The sequence below is a fragment of the Danio aesculapii genome, chromosome 13 (assembly GCF_903798145.1).
Source record: "Danio aesculapii chromosome 13, fDanAes4.1, whole genome shotgun sequence".
Classification (NCBI taxonomy): domain Eukaryota; kingdom Metazoa; phylum Chordata; class Actinopteri; order Cypriniformes; family Danionidae; genus Danio; species Danio aesculapii.
This window is the reverse complement of record NC_079447.1, coordinates 17,047,711-17,067,311: the sequence shown is the minus strand read 5'-3', so window position 1 is coordinate 17,067,311 and position 19,601 is coordinate 17,047,711. Positions and strand designations below refer to the sequence as shown.

Genomic DNA, 19,601 nt, shown 5'->3' with positions numbered 1-19,601 from the left:
TATTTCCATATTACCTATATTATTTTTAACTACTAAAGTGTAGTTCTTTTTCACAAGGGAGTTCAGTTCATTTTTATGTAGTTCTGAAATAAAGCAGAGCTCTGATTGACGTTCTAGATCTGTCTGGGTTTGTGATGATGTGTGTCCTGATTGGCTGATGTGGGGCTGCGCTCACCTTCTGTTTGCCTGAGAAGGCGTGGTAGTAACATGACACATACGTCATGACGGCCTTTTCGTCGGGACGCAACGTACTAACGATATCTGCCCAGGGAAAGAGGGAGCAGGAACAGGGAGAGAAAAGGAGGAGGAGAAAAAAAGCACAGAGTAAAAGACTGCATAGACACAAAGGCAAACGAGGGCACAGCTCTACAGAAATGAATGCATGAAGAGGTCTCCAGCAAGCCTCATTAGCCATGTTTCCATACATCTATTTTAAATAATAATAATAATAAACATATGTGCAGAGGTGAGTTGGATAAATGTTTAATCTAAAACATATAAACTACAATGGTAATATATTTATCAAATAAAAATGTGATTTTTACCTCAACAGGTTGGCGAGGAAAGCATCGAACACAGTTTCAAATGTTGTTTCAATAATTCTGTATAGTGAATTATAACCTGAATTTTTATAGTTACCATTTATCGCTATTTTCAAATTTTCCTCTAATCAATATTTTCTGCTATTTTCCAATATTTTCAGATTTTCCGTTTTTTATTCTTGCTATTTTCTATTATTTTCCAATATTTATTCTCTTGAACACATGGGAATAAAACGGTGTCTAATTTTACAAATATTTTATACAATATTTTATCTTTGCATTTACTGATAACTCGCTATTTTCTGATTTTCCTCATCAATATTTTCGATAGTTTCTGATTTTTATTCTCTTCCAACGGTGTTTATTTAGCAAATATTTAATGCAATATTTTAATTCTGCACATAAAATAAATTCATAACTTGGGACTTACCAATTACTCGCTATTTTCCGATTTTCTTCTTATCGATATTTTCCAATTTTCGTCTTATTGATATTTTCCATATTTCGTCTTATCGATATTTTCATATTTACATCTTATTGATATTTTCTGCTTTCCCTCTTTTCGATATTTTCTGATTTTCCTCTTATTACTATTTTCCTATTTTCGTCTTATCAATATTTTCAGATTTTTCTCTTATTGATATTTTCCTATTTTCGTCTTATCAATATTTTCAGATTTTTCTCTTATTGATATTTTCCAATTTTCGTCTTATCAATATTTTCAGATTTTTCTCTTATCGATATTTTCCGCTTTTTCTCTTATCGATATTTTCAGATTTTTCTCTTATTGAAATTTATGATTTTCCACTTATCGATATTTTTTTCGATTTTCCTCTTATGGATATTTTCCTATTTTTCTCTAATCGATATTTTCCAATTTTATTCTTATCAATATTTTCAGATTTTCTTCTTATCGATATTTTCCTATTTTCCTCTTATCGATATTTTCAGATTTTCTTCTTATCGATATTTTCCAATTTTTCACTCATCGATATTTTCAGATTTTCCACTTATCGATATTTTGCGATTTTTCTTATTGTTATTTTCTGATTTTTCTCTAATCATTATTTTCCGATTTTCCTCCTATCGCTATTTTCCAATTTTCCTCCTATCGCTATTTTCCAATTTTCCTCCTATCGCTATTTTCTGATTTTCCTCCTATCGTTATTTTCCTCAATCATTATTTTTTGATTTTCCTCTTATCGATATTTTCCAATTTTCCTCTAATCAATATTTTTCTATTTTCCTCTAATAGTTATTTAAAAAATGTTCCTCTTATCGTTATTTTCTGATTTTCCTTTTATCGATATTTTACAATTTTCCTCTTATTGATATTTTCTGCTATTTTCCTCTATTTTCTGAATTTTATTTTCACTATTTTCCACTTTTTATTTTTATTCTCGATATTTTTTCCACTATTTTCCTATTTTTATTCTCTTGAAAATATGGGAAGGAAATGGTGTTTAATTTTTCAAATATTTCATGCAATTTTGGGATGGAAACATAGCCACTGCTGGCATAATTTGTTAGAAAGACTGGATTGGAGACACACTCATGCCTTCATTGTAAGACTTCATTTCCCTTCATGCAACAGGTGGAAAGACTCATGCAACCGTGGGAGGAGCATGAGCCCTGAGGGGCGGAGCTTAGCACTGCAAAGAGTCAAAGAGAGGCGGACTGTTAGGAAAGTAGTAAACGGATAAACCACGAACAATCAGTAATCACAGCTACCCAAAAACCAGCGGGCAGAAACCAAGTGAAGGGAGGGACGTATAGGGTAGAGTGTAGACGTTGATATGATATTGGGACAGGGTGCCCTGCGATACCTTCTGCGCCCCGGAGAAGGCATGGTAGAAGCTAGAAACGTAGGTCATGATGGCCTTCTCATCGGGACGGGCCGTACCAACAATATCTGCAGAGAAAGAAGGGGGCCATATTAACGTAATGAGAGAATAAATTAATAATCAGAGTCACACACTTCAGTGGTCCATCTGAGATGACTTCCTGTGTAAAGAAAGAGTTGTTCATGTATGGAGATATGACACATTAATGTCAACCTGCAATGAAACTATCATCAAAATGTCAAACAAATACCAGTGCTTTTGAGCAACATAAATTAGCGGTCAAATGATGGGCAAGTTGAGTTTTTGACCTTCCATGTTTCATTTTAGCCACTTGACACATTTCTTATTTTGATAAAACTCGCTGAGATGCATTAAAGTCCTAAATTTCAGTTTTTATAATAAAAATTGTAATTATATTTAACAAAGAAAATATAATATTCATATGTATATCATAATAAATATGATATATTTTAAAAAGTCAGCCATCGAAACAATAAAAGGATAACACAGCTTAATTTTTTCATACATTAAAGTCCCCATGAACCGGAAGCTGCCACCGTTTTTTTTTCTCATATTGTGACGCAGTTCCTAGAGAAACGAAATATTAAATGAGAAAACAGTGGGCGTGCCTTGTTTTTTTACTGCAAGCTGAATGGATGTACTAAAGTAGGCATTTCATTCAGAACGATGGGGAAAAGTGATTGGGGAGCGTTATTACGACCTAATAGACAACTTCTCCTCACCATTTCTGTTTGTTGTCAAAACTTACAGTTGGAGCAGCATGATTAAATATGCTATACGCATAATTCCTAAGATATACGTGATCAGACAAAAAAACAGGAAGTGCAATGTCAGATTTCAATTAAAGACCAGAAGAGCAAACAATTTTTGTTGGCACGCACAAATGAATTGTTCACCACAAAACTAGCAATGTGAGCAAACAAAATCATATGGTGAGTTTTGATTTCTTGGGGACTTTAACGTGGCAAAAAACAATGACTATACATTTTGACAACCCTAAAATGTGACCCATATTTAATTTTTATTCTTTTTTTAAAAGTTATCCGAAAATCTATACATATAGATTTTTTCCAGAACATAATTCTAATTGTAAAACTTTTTTGTCAGGAATAAAGTCTATTATTTTCTAACCATTGGGGGAACAAAAATCAACAAGTCAAGCTACCCACATTTAAATAGAAATAAAATAAAATAAAAATGAGAAATAAAAATTTGAAATGAGAAAAAAAGAAAAACCCCACAACTCAGTACTCATCATCTCGCATAATAACTGTTCTAAGAAATATTTTCTAACGTTAATATTACATTACATTTACAAAAGTCAACTGCCCCCCACAACTGAAATGATCTCATTATATCTTACATTTCTTATTATATAAATATTCAGTTGAAGTCAAAATTATTAGCCCTCCTGAATTATTAGTCCCCTGTATATTATTTTCCTGAATTTCTGTTTAATGGAGAGAAGATTTTTTCTAAACATAATAGTTTTAATAACTCATTTCTAACAACTGATTTATTTTATCTTTGCCATGATGACAGTAAATAATATTTTACTAGATATTTTCAAGATACTAGTGTTCAGCTTGAAATGACATTTAAAGGCTTAAATAGGTTAACTAGGCAAGTTAGGGTAATTAGGAAAGTCATTGTATAACGATGGTTTGTTCAGTTGACTATCAAAAAATATATATTGCTTAAAGGGGCTAATATTATTGACCTTAAAATGGCCCTTAAAAATTAAAACCTGCTTTTATTCTAGCCGGGAAAAAAAACAAATAAGACTTTTGATAAGAAAAAATATTATAGAAAATACTGTGAAAAATTCCTTGCTCTGTTAAACATCATTTAGGAAATATTTTAATAAGAAATTAGAACTCACAGGAAGGCTAAAAATTTTGACTTCAAGTGTATATCCTATATATTTCATATCTTTAAACTTTAAAATAAGCCTTAACCAGCAGAATACTTTAATGATATCAGCCCAGTACAAGACCTGAAACAACCGCATCATGACGCCTACTACCCTAAAATCATAAAACCCCTCCAAACATGCCAAATGTTGAAGAAGCATTCAGTAATTGGGTGTAATTCAGCATACACACACATACATGTGTTCCTCCTACAGCTCTATATTTAGACCGAGTTTCACCTAACCTAGTTTCACAGTGAAGGTGGAACAGAAAGTAGCCTGTCCTCTACATGTCTCACCTTCCGCGTCCAGCATCTTCGGGATGTCCAGGTACTTCTCAGCAACGTCGAAGGCCGTGTTCAGATTCGTCATTGGGTCGTCCTGAGAGAAACCAGACAACAAACACACGTGTCGGTCTCCTTTAAATCTCTATATTTGACCCTAGACCTTTATGTTTTATCAAATTTATGTTGATGTATTATCTGAATGCTGAATAAATAAGCTTTCCGTTGATGTGTACTTTGATAGGATAGGACAATATTTGGCCGAGATAAATAATTTGAGTATCTGGAACTATATATTTGGATATAATATCTGGAGTGTTTAAAAAATACTGAGAAAACCAGATTTAAAGCACATTAATAATCAAAAATTGAGTTTTGGTATATTTACGGTAGGAAATCAGCTAAATATCATCACAGAACATGACCCTTATTTAATACCCTAATGATTTTTGGCATAAAATCAAACTCTTTAACTTTAACCCATACAACGTATTTTTGGCTATACTGGTTTTGTGGTCCAGGGTCACATATATGGGCAGACTTCCTAGTTTTCCCTCACCTTGCGCAGTTTATTGTAATCGATGAGCTCTGGCCGATGTCTGTGAATGAGCGCACAGAAGCCCAATCCATCCTTCCAGCTATCAGAGAGAGAGAGACAGACAGATAAAGGTTATATATGATGCTGTAGCTCAGCGTTCAGTTGCAGTAACTCTGTCAGTCTTTCTCTTTTCCCATCATTCACTCTGCTTCTCCCTCATGCGCTCATTTCCTGTCCGCTCACCTGATGTGGAAATTCTGAATGTTGACATTTTTGTAGGGAGCCGTTTTCCTCTGGCACCACAACAGAAGGCCTTCTTTAGCTGAGGTCTCTGCACAACACACACACACACACACTCGTATCAAATGGATTCTCAGTAGTGGAAAGATGAAGCTGTCATTTAAATGACTCACACATTCCTGAAATGACATTTGTTTTTAACGGTGCATATTCAGAAATCCAAAAGAGCAGAACTGAATTTGACTAATTTCTGTTATGTGTTAAAGCATTTTAACTCATGTTAGCGTGTAATGTTGCTGTTTGAGCATAACCAACATTTACATTTATTCATTTAACAGATGCTTTTATCTAAAGCGACTTCCAGGTGAGGATAAAAGAAGCACTTTAAATCATCATAGAACAGCAATATATACAGTTGAAGTCAGAATTATTAGCCCCCGTAAATTATTAGCCCCCTGTATATTTTTTCCCAAATTTCTGTTTAACGAAACGAAGATTTTTACAACACATTTCTAAACATAATAGTTTTAATAACTCATTTCTTTTATCTTTGCCGTGATGACAGTACATAATATTCTACTAGATATTTTTCAAGATACTAGTTTTCAGCTTAAAGTGACATTTAAAGGCTTAACTAGGTTAATTAGGCAAGTTAGGGTAATTAGGCATTGGTTTTGTCCTTTGTAGATAATAAAAAAAATATATTGTTGAAAGGGCTAAAAATATTGGCCTTAAAATTTCTTTAAAAATTAAAAAAGTCTTTTATTTTAGTCAAAGTAAAATAAATAATATGTTCTCCAGAAGAAAAAATATTATAGGAAATACTGTGAAAAAATTCTTGCTCTGTTAAACATCATTTGGGAAATATTTGAAAAAGAAAAAAAATGGACAGGAGGGCTGATAATTTTGACTTTAACTGTAAATATTATGTCTACGTTTAGAATTTTATTATTAAAATAAAAAATGTATTGCATACAGAGAGGGGAGAATGCGTCCTACAGGTGGTTTGTCAAGTCTGCTTGAAACACATTGAGAATTGCATGATGTTTTCCAGAAAGCTGAAGTGTTGATAAGAAAGTGTTTGTTGCATATGGAGAGCAGAGTGTGTCCTGCTAAATCTGCAAAATGACATTGCTCAAAGTTCAGTGTAAAAGGATGGTTTTATTTTCCAGAATTCACTTTTTTATTGGCTGGTAGGGACAACAGTCCGTCTAGGATTTTGAGATTTTGTGATCACTGAATTTATCTGCAAAAACTCAGCAAAATTTTTCGCATCTTATCACCGCACAAGCTAGCAGAGCAGAGAGCAGTTTGTGTGCACAACGCATGAGCAGAAGCAGCAAGCTGGCTTTCACATCAGCGGCATCTGCACCTGATTCCCAGTTGTTGCACAGATCCTTGTATTTCTATTTCCCCCTATCTATATATATCAAAACAACAACACTTCTTTTAATTTGTTTTATTTGTGCAATGATTTAGTGGATTTTGATCTTTGAGCTGTTGTGCAGGCACAATATATACAGATATATGGATACAGTGGATGTTTTTAACATACAGTATCATTTAACATTAGTGTAGAGATGCAATGTTTGCATTTGGTTACTGGATTTGGTTGCATTTTTTTCGTGATGTACTGTTGACATTAAAGCTCCACGATTTTGGCTAAAATGAGAATCGTGATTTTTTTGCTTAAAATAAAGATCACGATTTTCTCACGATTCTGTAGATGTAAAATAAAGGTTAATATGAGTCAGCAATTATTATTGTTTTTATTAAACATATGGTAAAACAACAACAATAATTATATGTGTAGGTCTACTTCTATAAATAATTCTATTCTACTTATATTAATTCTGATGTGGAATTATGTTTGAGATATAGGCCTATGCTTGCAATCTGTCATTGACAACATTATTAGACCACTGAATTCACTGGTAAAATCAACATTATATAGGCTAGAGTAGTTATACTGACACTGTAAACATTTATTTTCATGCACAACTGTGTGGAAACCCACGCACACACAGGGAGAACATGCAAGCTCTACACAGAAACGCCAACTGACCCAGCCGAGGCTCTAACCAGCGACCTTCTTGTTGTGAGGCGACAGCACTACCTACCGCGCCACTGCGTAGCTGCAACGGTGTAGCTAAAATATGTGACCCTGGACCACAAAACTCAGAGCTTGTAAAATCTCGTAGCCCAAAGTCCTGGGGCTATTGTTTTTTCAGTCGAGCTACCAAAATCTATCTAGATCTACATAGATAATAGATCTAGATAGCCTATTGGGCTAGGCAACCCGACTGAAAAATCAATAGCCCCGGGACTTATGTTGCACCAGTATATCTTTGGCAATTGTCAACAAAGCATGAGTCAGAATGATCAACTTTTCTTTTATGTCAATAAATCATTCGAACATTAAGCAAAGATCAAGCTTCAAGAATCCTACTAAATATCAACCATAACATTTTTGGTTACACTGTAAAAAATTGCCTTTAAAATTTACAAATGCACTTTAAATTAAGAATAAAACTACAGCACAAATCTAATTGTTAATTTACAGCGCACTTGTTAATTTTACATTATTAATGGTTACCAAAATTGCCAGTAATACTGTAAATTTTTACAGTGTAGTTACTAAGCATTTCATTTAGACAAGTAAAGGCTATTTTCTCAATATTAGTATTTTTTTTGAACCCTCAGATTTCAGATTTTCAAACGGTTGCATCTCCGCCAAATAAAATCCTGACTGGTTTGGTGATTCAGGGTCACATACTGTATGACGAAAAAAATTATGTTTGTTTTTTCAAATCAAAGCATGAACACGTTACAGTGCATCCCATAAACACAATCAAGCCTTCTAAAATAACTGATTGACCTTTAATTGTTTTTTTTTCGTCCACACATGATATTCAATGCACACAAATGCACTTGATTTTCTTCAAGATCTAATGCACCTCTTGCAAGTGTATGTGCGTGTATGTGTGTATGTGTGTGATATTTTTATATATACCCTCCACTGAGATGTCCTGGATGGCGAAGCGGAGGATAATGGTCCAGATCATCCCCAGAGTCATCTTAGCATTTCCATCAACAATCTCTAAGCAGAACAAACACACACACACCAGCATCGCATTTACTGTAACAGCTTGACAATGAGATCATGTTACAAACTGAAGCCAAATCAGAATCAGACAGCAGGTTTATTAGTATTGTAATATAAGCATGCAAACATTCAACATTTAAATGATCAGTTTACAATTCAATAGATGTTTTATATCATAATATAATCCTAATGTATGTCTAATATGAGTCTAATATATGTCTAAGTCCAATAAATGCTAAATTTACTTAAAATAATTAGCAAATGAAACCATGAAAGGCTACTTGCTTAACACTTGAAAAAAATCCCTCATCCATCCCAAATCCACATGTTTTCTATCAATTTCAATTATTTATTAGACTGGAATGTGACAAAATCTCATTGGTCCTCAAATTCCACTTGTTTTTTGTATTTGTTTGTTTTTTGTCTCACTGAAATTTCTGAGGATTACCTTTTTTCTAGACTTTTAATTGTGGCGTTTTAATCCGAAAATCCTGTCTAATTAATTCCCCACAGTAATTCAATACAGCTAATTTTATTTTAATTGCTTGATTCAGTGATTCCACTCTGCATTACAGGAATCATATGCCCGTACATTGTATATCTTACATTTTGGATGGGAGACCACCTGGGAAATCTAGGTTGTGTCGGAAGTGGTGTTAGTGAGGCCAGCAGGGGGCGCTCAACCTGCAGTCTGTGTGGGTCCTAACGCCCCAGTTTAGTGAATGGGACTTTATACTGCTCAGTGAGCGCCGTCTTTCGGATGAGACGTTAAACTGAGGTCCTGACTCTCTGTAGTCGTTAAAAGTCCCAAGATGTCCTTTGAAAAAGAGTAGGGGTTTAACCCAGGCATCCTGGTCAAATTTGCTCACTGGCCTCTGTCCATCATGGCCTCCTAACCATCCCCATATCATAACTGGCTTCATCACTCTGTCTACTCTCCACCAATCAGCTGGTGTGCGGTCTGGCGCAATATGGCTGCCGTCGCGTCGTGGACGCTGCACACTGGTGGTGGATGAGGAGATTCCCCCAATGTGTAAAGCGCTTTGAGTGTCCAGAAAAGTGCTATATAAATGTAAGGAATTATTATTATTATGATTTTTCAATATATTTAAATATAAACTCATGTTTATTAATTATGCGAGTAGTTTGTAGGACTTTAATGTCTTAAATGTGTATTGCATTTTTTTGTATGAATACTTACCAAACTTGTGAATCAAAAACTTTGTCTTAGTTCTGGCAATTGCCAGTTACGCTTTGCCAAGTGTTTGCTTTTTAATATACCTTGAGTTTGCACAGAGCTGGAAAAACTGCATTTTCTTATTGTGCATCTTGAGCATGAAATCATGAAAAAAGCATGAAAAAAGATTGAAAAATTTAATAAAAATGTGTCTTTTGGTAAATTTAAAGACATTATAAAGAGAGTGGTACTGGAAACATGTGATTGTTTTTGTTGAGAGGACTGATGAAAGCCCAATCCCAATTCCATTTTTGTACCCCTGCCCCTTGGCCCTTGAAACAGAGTGTGAAGGGAAAGGGGTTCAAAATTTACCACTAAAAAACGGGACAGCACTACACACCTGCACACATCATCATATATCATTGCGAGCTCGTACTTCATATGAGATCGACGATCACGACTTCTGTAGTTATTCCAGTTGCGTTATTTTTTGGTATTTATTATCAGGAAATTACTGAAGGCAACGTTATCATGTTATCATAACGATCTAATGTGGCAATAAGCTCGTAACTGTACTATGCATTTACACAGTGCCCATATTCATCTACGTAATCGCATGAAAATAGCCTTAACATTATAGCAGACACTGTAAAAACCTCATTCTCAGCCACTACACTTTTCTGACAGGGTATTCAAGGGTCATCGAGTGACAGAATGTTGTGGGACTGCTATACAGAAGTTATTATTAGGGATTATAGACAGCAAAATTTAGCATTTTTTTAAATAGTTTTTTTAAAAAGCATGATGGTAAAACTCGAACGTCATTATGAGTGTATTAAAACATGGGATTGTTTGTTGTAAAAATTCATAAAGATGACAAAAAAATACTAAGGGGTAAAGGGAAGAGCTGATGGGGAGAATTGGGATTGGGCCGAAATGTTGTTGTTATGATGTTGTTGTAATGTTGTGTTTAAGTTTATTTTACTGTATGGCTGTTACCTTGGCCAGGTCTCTCTTGTAAAAGAGATTTTAAATCTCAATGAGACTTCCTGGTTAAATAATGGTAATAAATAAATAATAAAAACTATTAAAATACCCTTTCAAAAAAGACAAAGAATCTTTATAATGTATCTGCTATGCTACATATCTGCTTAATATTAAAAGCAATATTAAAAGTAAGTCAAGTTGAGCTTTATTGTTATTCCGCTACATGTGTGGACATGCAGAGGAAAGAAATGCAGTGTCTCGCAGGACAACGGTGCTACATAAATTAATCATAAATACAAATACAACACTGGACATAAAAGCTATTTAAAAACAAAACCTAACTAACATATGCTATAAGATACTTGACTATACACATAAGACAGGCTAAACAAGTACTTTTACATAAGACTGAACAATGTTGTGCAGGATATTGTGCAAAAGAGGTATTAAAGGTGAATAATGTGCAAGAGTTTTCCTAAAGTTGAAGCAAGCAATGCAACATGATTTGTGGTACGTTTATAGTAAACATCGCTTTCCTAATTGAGTTATTGTAAAATGGAGTTAAGATAAAGGGTCAGGTGCATAAGAGAGAAGAGTGTTCAGTGTTCACAGATCTACCAACTCCTTGTGGCGTTATTTCAATGACAAATGTCGAGAGCGCAGTATTACAAGTCGAGATCGCATTTATGTAATAGCTTACGAGCATGTGAATCTCTTTGCTAGTGCCGATTTCCCCTGCTCGTGCACAAAACTTCTAGCACGCCCCCTCAAATATACGCTGCTCAAGCGCAGATCTTGTGTGCTCTCAAATAAACGCTGCTAAAGTGCGATTTAGTGCGTTTATGTAACAAGTATGTCTCCAACAATTATTAGATTTGCTAGGAATATGTATGAATGTCTCCAATAGACCTACAGAGCGCCATTAATGCGTCCTGAAGTAAAGTGAAACGGCTATACGTCGTGTTTGCTGGCCTGTCAGTCAGCTAGTCAGTCAGTCAGCACGTAAGCTTAAAGGGATAAACAAATAACACACAGCACTACTACGATTAAAGAAAAGTTCGCGCTGTTATAATTCACTTACCTTTTAATACATTTTGGTGCGATTATCACCCGCTATTAAAAAAAACACGACTGAATTTTTTGAATGAAAAGCTGTAATGTAGCCGTGGCGGGATCAATTTTGGTGTGGCGCCTCGCCATGGAAGAATGAATGTAGCGCAAACCATGGTGTTTCTACTGGTGGTTTGTCAAGCCCACTCACCTGAATGAAGCACAATTTAAAATGCACAATATTTCCAAGAGACATAGAGTGATTAAGCGTGTCTATAGTGCAAATGTGCAACCTGGTGCAAAACTCAGAGAGATGAGGCTTTTCTACAGGTGGTTTGTAATATTAAAAAGCTAAACAATGTCTGTATTTGCTTCTAAATATGCTTAACGGTTTGTATTAGTTGTTTGTTGTTATTTTATTTTGGGAAATCCCAGTTTAAATATCGAGGCAAACAGGCATGGGTTTCCTCTCCCACTTCTTAAGCTAATCTCATAATACACTCCACACACAACCCAGCGTGTGTGTATTTGTATCCTAGACAAACACACACACACCCACACAAAACTGGTAACAGTATGTGACCACAGCAAAGCCTTTGCTAGATGGCTAATCTGTCTGGAATGCCGCAGTGGATTATATAGAGAGAGGAAGAATAGAGTGAAAAAACACACACACGCACTGTCAGATTGATAATATATGTGAATGTATATACAGCATGTCTAACCTATTTAACTCCACTGGAAGCTGGAGGGACATCATGTGACATTGGATAGAAGTAGGTATCGCATACAGGCGGAGCGTATGTGATAGAGATATTCATTGATCCGCATGCTGAAACACTGAACTCATGACCCGGGACGCCTGCGGGATATAGGTCACTTCTGGAAGGGGGTGACTTACCCTCTGCTCCAATAGAAACCAGTTTGACTCCTTTGCTGGCGATGAAGTCCAGAGCTTTATTCACATTGGAGATCTTGTGGACTCTCATTTTTCCTCTCTCTGGTTTGGCCAGGCGTTCTCCTGCAGAGAGAATCGGTTTAATGTCCAGGGCGTACAAAACAGTTTGCCTTCAGGAGGGCAATTGGGTGTTCACGTTTGTAGTTTGGTTTTGGGGATTTATTTTAATCGAGTCCACTAAGAAAATGATACATGTAGTCTCTCTTTGGTTTGCTAGGTGGGCTGCACAATACAGCAGGGAAAATAAGTATTGAATATGTGATGTTTTTTCCTAGGAATAATATTTATAAAGGAGCTGTTGACATGGAATTGAACAAGATTTTAGTAAAAAGCCCAACAATACAAACCTAAAAATAAAACAAAAAAATATGGAGAATGAAGTCACATGAACTGCTCCGCTGTGAGATTTTTGCAGACTTCAACAAAAGTTCAACATGGTTCTGTGGGTCTCAACTATCAAATCTGATCTTTATTTTGTATTTTCTATTGGATTCAAGTCAGGTGTTTGGCTGGGCCATTCTACAGCTTAATTTTCTTTCTCTGAAAGCATTTGGAGTTTCCTTGGCTGTGTTTTGGATCATTGTCTTGCTGTAATGTCCTCTCTGGTTTCATCTTCATCATCCTGCTAATGTAGATGTTGGACTAAAGCAGCTAATATTAGTTTACAATGAGGAAGGGCAGAGGATTGCTGAAGAACCACTGAGAGATTTTTTTAAATGCTATCTGGGCTTTCACTGCCTTTCTGCACCTTCCTTCCTTCATGTGTTCAATACTTCTTCCCTCCGTCATTTCATTTTATTTTATTAACGTAATTTGTAAACTAATTAGATTTGTTCTCTTTGCATATATGGATTTTTGGCTGTTACCAACAACATTTCTAGTCAACAGCACCTTTGGAAATACGTTTTCTGAAAAAAATGGTGACGTGTTCAATACTTAGTTTCCCCGCTGTATAGTGTTTCAGCATTGATATTGCAATGTGCGCATTCACAATAGTCACATCACAGAAAATGTAATGTTGCGATAGGAAATAGTTGACCATGAAAACACATGAGATTTGTGGAGTTACTGCAGAGTTTAACCATAATGGTGTGAAAATTAAAAATTAGTTTATTCCTTTAAAATATCCAGGCACAAGAAATTTTTCCATTTGCAACATTAATAAAGAATAATTTTATTGAATTGTTTAAATAGTAAAAACTCACTCACTCACTACCCTTCAGCTTAGTCCCTGATTTATCAGGGGTCACCACAGTGGAATGAACCACCAATTATTTTGGCCTATGTTTTATGTGGCGGGTGCCCTTGTCTGTTCTCTGTTGTAGTTATGCTTGTAATTTGTCTATAACATTTGTGTATGTATATTTCACTCCCTTACAGCGTCATCCCAATCAAATATCTTTACAGCTCTAGTTCATACTGCCATTTTTATGTCTGAATCTAAAGATACAAAACAGACAAACAAACAAAAAAACTTTTATAACTTATTCCAGTGGGCACTTTGATGACAAAATGATATCAAAAATGCTAATTGATTTGATGTTAAAACCTTGATGTTTGACATCCACACATTGATGCCCTTTTGACCACCAAAATAATGACACAAAAAAGACATTATAAAATAAAAAATATTGCATTAATCTAAAAGCTTTGATTGCAAATTTAAATTGGAGTTTGTACCCCTACAATGCATGTAATCTATCTTGATGACAAATTGCTCTCAAATCTAAAATTGGCATCAAAAAACAAATCAAAAATCATTCATTCATTCTCTTTTTTTGGCTGTCCCTTTATTAATCCAGGGTCGCCACAGCGGAATGAACCGCCACGTCAAAAATCAATTACAGTAATTGATTTTATATCTGTTTGTTGATGCCAATGTTTGATGTCGTTTTGACATCAAGGTAGTTAACTAAAATCAAATCAATCTGAATATTTGACTTGTATTTTGTAATTTTTTTATGTTTTTTTGACATTAAAGTGTCCAACAGCGATATTTTGTCACTGAACTTATCCAACATCCTAAACAACTCTGTGTGCTGATTTAAAAAAGCTCTTTGAATGTGTGTTATTGTGATATTAATTGCATCAATTAAGAAAGTATAACAAGCTTAAAATGTGCAAACTAAAAAAAACAATACAGATCCAAGAAGTGCCTTCACTACAAACAAAATGCAGATCAGCTGCAAGGAGAGGCATTTCTGAAAGCTGTATTAACTTATAATGGCCAACATTGTAAGTATAAGGAGGAAAAAATAAATGTAAATATGCATTCTGTTATGGTGTCCTGGTGAACCAGCTTTTCAGCCAGCCCTGGTATTTGGTGTGCACAAGGTTCAGATGGCAGGCTTGACACTTATTCAAATGAACTGCACGAACAGAACAATAGCCCCAGAGTTGACTTTAATCAGACCAAAAACTGTGCGAACACACCCTAAACATGTACCCAAATACCTTGCACTTATTCCATGCAGTTATCAGTTAGTCTGAATTATGCAAATCCTGTTTTAAAGAAAAACATTTCATTTTACCATTTATCTGGAATATGTTTTTTCAACCATCTGAAGCATGCAGCCATTTATCTTCTAAAGTTGTATGATGAACTTGAACTTGTATAATGAAATTCACATCATTAAGCAGTTAAAAGATGCACAAAGCATGCACATTTGGATTCACAGCCAATGAGAGAGGCACATCAGTATCCGTGTCATATTTATCACTTCACATGACTTCATAATAAACGTATATATTGTAAGTGAATGCCAGTTGATTTTCTGCATTTGTTTTTTCTAGACACTAAATTTAAAGAACCTAAAAAAATTAATTTATAATTTAATACTTCTGTAGCCTTTTTTCTGAAGGAAATTATAATTTACTGTATCATTTTAAGAAGGTGTGAAGTGTAGTCAACTCACCTGTGAAAAATCTGTATTTTATTTATCAATTTATTTAGCAAATTTGTATGCACTAAAAGCAATGTCTCAACTAATCCTATAAATGAAGCAGGGAACTATGACCCCTTTTACACTTGTACGTTTTAGTTTTAAAACGGCGTATTAGAATGAAAACGATCCTCGTCCACACTGGCGTTTCACCCAGGGTTTCTGAACAACTTTCCGTCTACATTACACCGCTGGAAATGCACATCACGTGACCATACACACACACACACTCTCTAGCATGCACTGCAGCGTGCTTTGAGCACATACCCATATGAGAGCTGTGCACGTCGGACTGTTCATCAAGGATCTACCGATGGATCTAATCTCACTATATTTGTTAAACGTGATATTTAATTCATCTTGTTGTCTCTATCTAACGACATATTCCCCGACTTTGGTCTTTTGAATCTATTACTTGTTCTCAGGTAACGTGTTCTGACTGAGCGCAAAGATAAGTTAGGATAATATATTCATTAATGTAACCGCGTACACTGATTACGCACATTTGATTGATTGCTTGCCTTTCTCTATTGTATAAACTTACTGTCCGTTAAACTTTTATAATGGTCATTATTGGTTATTAAAACTGATATTCAATGAAAGAGAGGGTATGTTTCGTATTTTCAATGAAAATGAAAGGTGGCAGTAATGTTATCAGCTCCGTTTTGTTATAAATATGCATGAAGATGACGATCATATTATGCAGCTACCCGACGCTTCAACATTTCGATGTCTGTTAAGTTGATAATATCAAAATGAAAAGTCAGTTCCTCACATCATGTTTTCATTTTATTGTTAGGATAACAACATAGCCAGGGTGATGTGAATTACTTTATAAAGTACACACTCGGGAGTTTGTTTTCCATATCAATTGTGCGAAGTCTGAACTTACAAGGAGAGGATGCAAGACTGAACTGTGTGTTGGCTACTTAATATTAAGGAAAAAGCCCCAATCAAATAGACGAATATCTGCAGCCCTGACTCCGTTTTCAGATGTCTCCGTTTTCCCCCATCCACAATGAGACGGAGCAGCAGCGTTTTAGAATGAAAATGGCCTCTCTAGCGTTTTCAAAACGCTCCATTTTCGAGGCTCAAAAACTTCACCGTAGTGTGGACGGATGGCGTAACTGTAGCAAAACTTATGCATTTTAAAATGAAAACGCATTAGTGTAAACGAGGCCTACATCAGTCATTTTCACAACAGCAAAGAAGATTCAAGTTAGGCTTCAAAATACAGAAGGGGCTGTTTTCAAGGTGGAATCGGGGGGTGGGGGAGTGTGGTGAGAGGTCACTGACCTGAGATGACCTCTAGGAGAAGCATGAGTTTGAGCCCGTCTCTAAAATCCTCCTCAATGTTTTCAATTTGTGTACCCGCCTTCCGTAGATGAGAATTGCACCAGGCAGTAAACGTCTGAAAAAAAGAGGGATTTATAAGTTGAGAAGACAGATAAAAGGAAAATGCAATGCAACAAACGCCTGTAATGTGCAAATAAGACTTGGCAAAAACATGCGGTAACATGCACTTTATCTTTTTCAACTGTCAAAGGTAAACAATACTGATTTTTCTTGAAATGTGCAGTATATTATGCTATTTTTAATTTGCAGTGTTTTTATTGACAAATGTGAAAGTTTTTCCATTTTTTGGGATATGGAAATTTTATCCAAAAGCATCAGATAAATTAAAAATATAAGCCAATAAATATAAACCTCAACTTTTCTAAGGTTCATTACAAAAGCCATTCAAACAAATACAGTGGACAATTGATTTCTTTAAAATCTCAACTTAACACAGCAAGAAATCAGCCAGTAAACACCTAAATGTTTATTTTGCAAATTAGAATTGTTGTTCATTCCTGATGAGCATCTCCCACACAGCTGACTTTGTCATGTCTTTTCTCTAATGAAGACTTTTCTGAAGTGTGTTAATATGCAAAGCGTCATGTGATGTTCAAGGCACCAATCAAAACCCTCACGGCCAGCAGCTCACATCCAAAGTGGTTTGACTGCCAAAATAATCCATAATAATTAATGGCATATTTATTATACTTAAGATCAGTCCAATCACGATAGCAAGTGCAACCTATCAACTAATATGGCAATGAATATAGTGTACATCTCTTTTTGTATTTCCTCTCAGACTCCCACTGTATGTGCAACCTAATTTCTCAAAGGTGCGACTAAAAAAAAATCTGAGTCTGCATCGCTGTGACCAGCCGGTATTTGGGGTACACAGACTATATTTGGGGTATTTGAAAGTAATTTGCGTTTTCCTCCCGTAGAAAGCATCATAAGAACAATGTTTAGTGGCTCAATGTATTACAACTGTGTTTTTAAAAGACTAAAGACTGCATTGATATAGTATACAAATGAAGTATTAAGCGTTTACCCAAAGAAAAGCCCATCTAAGCAAAATGCTATCAGGCGTCTTTAGCTCCGCCTCTTTGCCCTTATTTAGTTACCCCCGGTTGGAGTGATGACACGTGAACAAAATGGTGCCGGTTGGCCACGCCCACTTGTAGCTTCATTTGCGCCCTTCAGAAACCTATGGGTGATGTCATGGATACTACGTCCATATCTTTTACAATCTACGATTCATGCGCATGTGAATGCATCAGACTGGAAACCAAGCTCGTGCGACAAGTTTCGCAGTTCGCTGTGTTGCAAAGTTGAACTCTGACCTGCGAAATTACATCATGTGACTGCATGAGACCAATCGAAGATCAAAACATGACCTCTCTGTACAGAAATTTTAAAAATAGACCAATCGCTTGCTTTCTAAAATGACCTTTTCCTATAGCGCTGTACAACACAATTTCGCAAGCTTAAACTCTAGTGGGACCGTGGCATTAGGCCCATGTCGTGGTAAACGTTATTACTTAACTAGATTGTTAGTTATTAGTTTTGTAAGTTAATCAAGTCAACATTGCCTACTGTATATGTGTAACCCCGCCGGTCCTACGCTACCCAACCCGCTTCGAGCTGGTATCGAACCGGCGACTTTCCGCATGGGAGTCGGGTGCTCTACCAAGGAGGCTAAAGACCATGGCCTCTAGCGTCTGTCGCTAGAGCACCTTTAGAGGTCAGAGGAGTGAGATTTACCTGCACAGCACTTACTAGCTGGCCTCCGTTACATATGGATAGCAATTTTTTTAAGTGAACTTGTAAAACTGCAGTTAAAAATACAATGTGTTTGAAAATGTGGGTGCAACTAACTTTTGTGCTTGTGCACAAAAAAAAAAACAGTAGGCGCACCAGTGCAAAAAGTCTAGAGCCTTGCTTGCCGCAAGCTATCTCTCTGCAAATTTCACACAGTTGTCCACTGAAGCTAAGCAGGGCTGCGCCTGGTCAGTACATGGATGGGAGACCACAAGGGAAAGCTAGGTTGCTGCCAGAAGTAGTATTAGTGAGGCCAGCAGGGGGCGCTAAACCTGTGGTCTGTGTGGGTCCTAACACCCCAGTATATTGATGGATACTGCTTAGTGAGCGCTGTCTTTCAGATGAGATGTTAAACTGAGGTGCTGACTCTCTGTGGTTGTTAAAAATCCCAGGATGTCCTTCAAAAAAAAAAAGAGTAGGAGTTTAACTCCGGCATCCAGACCAAATTTGCCCACTGGCCTCTGTCCATCATGGCCTTTTAACAATCCCCATTTCATAACTGGCTTCATCACTCTGTCTCCTCTCCACCAATCAGCTGGTATGTGGTCTAGCGCAATATGGCTGCCGTTGCATTATTCACGGTAACAAGCTTTAAGTGTCCAGAAAAGCGCTGTATAAATGTAAGGAATTATTATTATTAATTAGAGCCCAGTTTGTCTAGAGCCCTGTTTCAACAGCTATGAAAAACCCAGAGTGAAATGTGCCATCCAAATTTTTAAAAGCAGATTAAGAGAAATCATTCAAATTTCCAGTGTGGTATTTGCAAAGATTTCGTTCTTCATGCAACACAAAGAATGAAACTGCACAAGAAATTGCAATAATTCTCAAAATATCAATAAAAATG

At 35.9% G+C, this 19,601-nt stretch overlaps 1 protein-coding gene across 3 annotated transcripts in view; it reads right to left on the bottom strand.

The window, feature by feature from the left end:
* Positions 1-19,601, bottom strand: part of actn1 (actinin, alpha 1) — a 71,927-nt gene that overhangs the window by 29,469 nt on the left and 22,857 nt on the right. For all 3 annotated transcript variants that reach the window (XM_056471036.1, XM_056471034.1, XM_056471035.1), the window contains exons 2-8: positions 16,898-17,012; positions 12,603-12,722; positions 8,395-8,481; positions 5,385-5,472; positions 5,163-5,241; positions 4,619-4,700; positions 2,369-2,454 (exon numbers count right to left, since the gene is read on the bottom strand). In XM_056471036.1, the coding sequence (XP_056327011.1) occupies positions 2,369-2,454; positions 4,619-4,700; positions 5,163-5,241; positions 5,385-5,472; positions 8,395-8,481; positions 12,603-12,722; positions 16,898-17,012 (657 nt within the window). The remainder of the gene's footprint in view (positions 1-2,368; positions 2,455-4,618; positions 4,701-5,162; positions 5,242-5,384; positions 5,473-8,394; positions 8,482-12,602; positions 12,723-16,897; positions 17,013-19,601) is intronic.